The following is a 5,125-nucleotide window of genomic DNA, read 5'->3' on the forward strand; positions in this document are numbered from 1 at the left end:
ATACTACTGGTCCGGTGGGGGAGCCAGCTGGTTGCAGAGAAATGGAAGCCTGGGACCAGGACGGTCAACTGTCCATCTGCTCCTGTCACTGACATGACCTGGCTGCATCGTGAATAAATCACTTGACTTCTCTGGGGTCATCTTCGCATTCCATCCCACCGGCCCCATGGGGCTGCAGTGAATGTCAAGGGGAACAGCTGACGTAGAAGGATTTGGACAATGACAATATCATCTGTAAAATGTCTCGTGTCATTGCCTAGAGGGTTAAATGTGAATAAAATCATTGAACTCCAGTTCCTCCAAGCTTTTCTGTCCTTCAAGGCCCAGCATCAATGCCACCTTCTCCTGGAAGCCTCCCTGATTCCCATCCTGAAAGCACCTCTATCCTCCAAACCTCACAGCCCTCTCTCTATATACTATGGGTATTTATGTACACGTCGTATCCTCACCTCCTACAAAGTTTTATGCTCTGATAAGCAGAATCTGTTTCATACATCTATGCACACACCAGATGCAAAGCACATTTCCGCTCAAAATGAGTGTGGGGTGCATGAATGGACGAGTGAGTAGATGGAAATGGCAGAATTAGAGCAATGGATAAAGAGATGGACAGACAGGGGGTCAAGGTCTGAAGAAAAAACAGAGGAAGAGAAGAAAGAATGAAGAGAAGAGAAAAAGAACCCATGGAAGGCGGATGATGGACGGACCAGTGATGGCATATGGAGTTGGCTACAGATAGATGGAGGTGGGTAGATTGGATGGATCGGTAGTTTGTGGAACAGTGTGGTTGAAGAAAGGAAGAAAGGAGGAAGGAGGGAGAGAAGGAAGTCATACGGGAGGTGGATGAGTAATATATGGCCAGATAAAGGCATAGGCACGGATAGATGGACAGAGCTTACAAAAAGGCCTCGCTTCTCTGGGCCTGAGCAATATTTACACATCAGCAAGTACCTCAAATCTCTTAATCTGCACTTTCTGGAACTCCGTCTTATTCTCCAGGTCACAGATGATTGCCTCTTGCCTGCTGACAATGGCCCGGTCCACAGTGGACTGCTCCAGGTACTCGATGCGCAGCTGGGCCGCCTGCAGCTGGGGACAGATGCAAGGGGTCCGTTGGCCACCTGTTGGCCCTGAGCCACACGATGGAAACACACATAGGCCTCAGCCCCAGGCCCCTTCACAGCTTCCTTCTCGGCTCAGGGGCTGTCTGGTGCGTGCACAGGAAGCACTGCCGGTTCCAATCTGAGGACCCTCAGACCCGACCCGGCCCCTGGGTCTTAGGGCCTAGGAGGTGACATTTCCTGGGCATTCTGCCTCCAAAACAGGTCTTCTGGTCAGTGCTTCTCTTACCTCCTTGCCCTGCTCTGCTAGGGGAGCAAAGCCAGGCTGTGAGCAGCAAGCTTCAGCATCAAAGGATACAACCAAAGTGGGTTTGGGAGCCAAGGCCTATATCCGAGCTCAAAACCTGCCTCCACCCCTTCCCAGCTGGATGGGCCCAGGCACGTCAGCTCCCTTCCCTGAACCTCACTGCTCTGTTTTGTGTGCGAGGACTGAGGAGGTGAGCGCCTGGTATGTCATTAGCCCCAGCAACTGGCCCCCGCTGCTGTCCTCTTGTACTTGTTGTTACTCGGTGCCCATGGACACTGGCTTGACACTCAGTCCCTCTGACAGTCACTCTAAGCAGGCACGTGCGACAGTTCTGGGAGAGCTTTGAGAATTTCATGGATAAGAGCGATCCACCAAGTAATGAAGGAAATCCAGGGGAGTTTGGAGGAACCATGACTCAGAGGAAGATTTCACGAAGGATGATGATCCTGCCTAGACCAGAGCATCCCATCTCCTTGGAGCCATTTCTCAGCAGGAGAAAACCCTTCACTGAAATGTTGATGCGTCTCATGGCACAGGCATCTCGGGATGCTGAACGGGCACAGGGAAGAGTGAGTGTGTGTGTGTGTGTGTGTGTGTGTGTGTGTGTGTGTGTGTGTCCGTCTAAGATGGCTCTCAGTTCATTTGGCGCAAGACTGAAGCTGAATGAACGACAGTTCCCAGGGCCCAGAGTGTGAGGTCCCAGAGGGAGCCCTCCTCTTCCTCCCCCACAACAGGGCGGCGCCCAGCACGTACTTGTTCCTGCAGCTTGTGCTTCTCCTTCTTGGCTTCCTCCAGCTGCAGCTGCAGTTCCTGGATCTGCCCAATGTCAGCAGCAGACTGGGGAGACAAAGAGATGCCACTTGAGAGCACAGGCTTTTCGGGGACACTGCCCCTGGCAATCCCTTCTTCCCCCGGTTGGGGGACACTGAGACCCACAGATGTCTAAATTTCTCAGAGTCTCTATGACAGTAGCTGGTTCCAAAGGGGTGCCTCTCACATCCTCCCCAGCATCCTTCATCTCAGCGTTCACCAAGTCACTCCCATTAGATAAGCCCGGAGCTTTGGTCAACTGTCTATAATGTTATTATGCACCCCTGAGAGCCAAGGCAGAAACGGGCCGGTCACATTACTAGGACCAGATTCTGAGGGGAGAGAACTATTCTGAATGTCAGGTAACTAGGATTCCAGACCCGGATACTGGCCTTGACAAGCCCCAGAACCTCTCTGCACCTCAGTATCCCCATCTGTAAAATGGGCTGATCGTCTCTGCTTAGCCCTTCTACAATGCAATGCATTTGTTCAGAGATTAAATGAGGCAATGAAGAATAAAGTTTCTTTTAAAAAAAAAAAGTAGAACCAAACTGTGAAGTGTGATTATCTCCATTTAGAAGGATTCCAGAGAGCAGAAGGACCCCTCAATTTCTATTTTCCACATGTGTTTATCATTGCAGTAATTTACAATGGGCATATGAATATGCTGCTTTTGTAATTGAACGAATAAAGAAACTTCCATTTTGAACAAAAGTGTAATTAACAATGCAGAAGATGGCCTAGGCTATTTCTGTGGCAGTTGTTATCATGTTGATGATATAATTGATTTTTTTTTGTTGTTATAATTATTCCTTGTTTAGCAGAAATTCCTTCAGATCCAATCTCTGTAGGGTGCATTTGAAGCCTGGCAGGCATTCTACCCTGGATCTCCTCTGGGGGTGCCACGTGGGGGAGATGCTCACTGCTCTTGGAGGGAGCTGTTGTGAAGTTATGCAAATCAGATCAGCTATGCAGATCAGAAATCTGCCAGGGGTCCTCATCACATCCCTCCACTCCACCCGAAGCTTCTGGCCTGGCCCGTGTGGCTCAGTGATTGAGCACTGACCCATGAACCAGGAAGTCACTGGTTCGAATCCCAGTCAGGGCACATGCCCAGGTTGCGGGCTTGATCCCCAGTAGGGGGCGTGCAGGAGGCAGCTGATCAATGATTCTCTCTCATCATTGATGTTTCTCTCTCTTTCTCCCTCTCGCTACCTCTCTGGAATCAATAAAAATATATTTTAAAAAAATAATGTAATGCACACTGAAGGCAAATTCTCCCACTTAGGTCTGTTACCTGAGCAATGAGGTCCTTGTGCTTCTGCATGAGGTCATTCAGGTCATCCTGGTCCTCGTCAATGCGCTTTAGGAGGTTGGCTCTCTCAAACTGCAGCCGGTACAGCTGCTCATCCACCTGGCAGGAGGTGGGACAGCGGTCAGGGTGAGGCAGAATGGCGGGTGGGAGGGGACTGATGCACAGTAAAGAGGGGATTGCCTATGGGTGTGTCAGGTGAGTGGCCATGGGTGTGTTAATGCATACTGTGGGCATGATAGCTCCGTGTGTGTGTGTGTGTGTGTGTGTGTGTGTGTGTGTGTGTAAGGGGGTTAGGGGGGAGGGGGACAGGTTCCTCTTAATCTAGTGCAAATAAAATCTGGGACCAAGAGACCAGTAGGGATCTTGAGACAAGCTTTTGCTTATAAATCTCTAGTTATACCTAAACTTTAGGATTTTACACAGAAAGTATAAATTTAAACCAACCCTGTACACCCAGAGAGGCGACTTAGAAAACCATGCCAAATTTTCACCAACATTAATAGATCCATAACATATGTTCATTTGTCACCATTCAGAGGGTCCATAGTAGGTGGCAGGGTCCATAGTAGGTGGCAGGGTCCCTTACAGTGGTGAGCTAAGTGGGCCCATGAGAATTGCCTTTGTCTCCACTTATAAGAATCGGCATGCAATAGCCCAATGATAATGACCAAGGCCCCTCCTATGTTGGTGAGTGTACAGTAGGACTACAACAGTAGCCAGGGCACTGCCTACAGTGGTGAGCATGCTCTGGGTGCACAACAGAAAGCTGTGTTCCCACTTAGGGTACTGAGCCAATAACAGGCTCATATCGGATGCATCCCCACAGTACTGAGCACACATCAGGTCTACAATTTGCCTGCCTTTGCAGAGTGAACACACAGTTGACCCTCATATATGCCCTTGTGCCTTTATAATGCTCAGCTCCTAGTCAGATGCCTGCACTTTCAGAGTGTTAAACATCCAGTAGGTCTACAATGGATGTCTATAGGTGGTACCCAGTAAGCCCACAATAAGTGCCCTTTCCTTCTTATAGTGCTGAGCACACAGTAGGTCCAAGCTAGCTCAGAGGCCTATGCTAGTCTGGGTCCCCAGAGCTTCAGAAAGGAGCAGGTACCAGGCTCTTGCTCCGGGTCATGTTCTCCAGCTCGCTGTGCATGCTCTCCAGGTCTGCAGTCAGCGCCTTCTGGGTCTTCAGGGCATCCTCACACTTGGCTTCACTCTGCTCCAGCTGGACCAGGCAAGAGGGCGAGAAGAAAAGAGAAGAGACCTCGTGACGCTGCCCTTTGACTAGCCTTCCCCTCCAGCCCAGCCCAGCCCCTCTCAGGCAGCAGAACCATTTACAGGCCACCTTCGTGTCTTCACAACTGTTCATCAACCTACGACTGGCGAAGCACCAGTGTCTGCATTTGAGGCAGCCCAGTTCTGAGCCCACTCAAAACTGAATAGGCACTGCCCCAGGAAATAAGGCCAGGCCACCCCAGCTTCAGTGCCAGGAGCTAGTCAATTCCCTTCAACAAATATTTGTTGACACCGCTGGAGTGCCAGGCACAGAGCATACAGGAAACTGTCACCTGATCCTGTGTCCTCCGGGGAAACAGGCAGGAACAGGTAATGAATACAGTTAAAAGGATG

General features: G+C 50.2%; 1 protein-coding gene across 1 annotated transcript in view; it reads right to left on the reverse strand.

The window, feature by feature from the left end:
* Positions 1 to 4,721, reverse strand: part of LOC111824732 (unconventional myosin-XVIIIb-like) — a gene marked incomplete at both ends in the record, with an annotated part of 6,433 nt that extends 1,712 nt beyond the window's left edge. Inside the window, 4 exons of the mRNA XM_023749285.1 lie at positions 952 to 1,089; positions 2,122 to 2,205; positions 3,476 to 3,592; positions 4,608 to 4,721. Coding sequence (XP_023605053.1) covers positions 952 to 1,089; positions 2,122 to 2,205; positions 3,476 to 3,592; positions 4,608 to 4,721 — 453 coding nt within the window. The remainder of the gene's footprint in view (positions 1 to 951; positions 1,090 to 2,121; positions 2,206 to 3,475; positions 3,593 to 4,607) is intronic.
* Positions 4,722 to 5,125: the final 404 nt, after the last annotated feature.

The sequence above is a fragment of the Myotis lucifugus genome, unplaced genomic scaffold (genome assembly GCF_000147115.1).
Source record: "Myotis lucifugus unplaced genomic scaffold, Myoluc2.0 scaffold_5021, whole genome shotgun sequence".
Taxonomy (NCBI): domain Eukaryota; kingdom Metazoa; phylum Chordata; class Mammalia; order Chiroptera; family Vespertilionidae; genus Myotis; species Myotis lucifugus.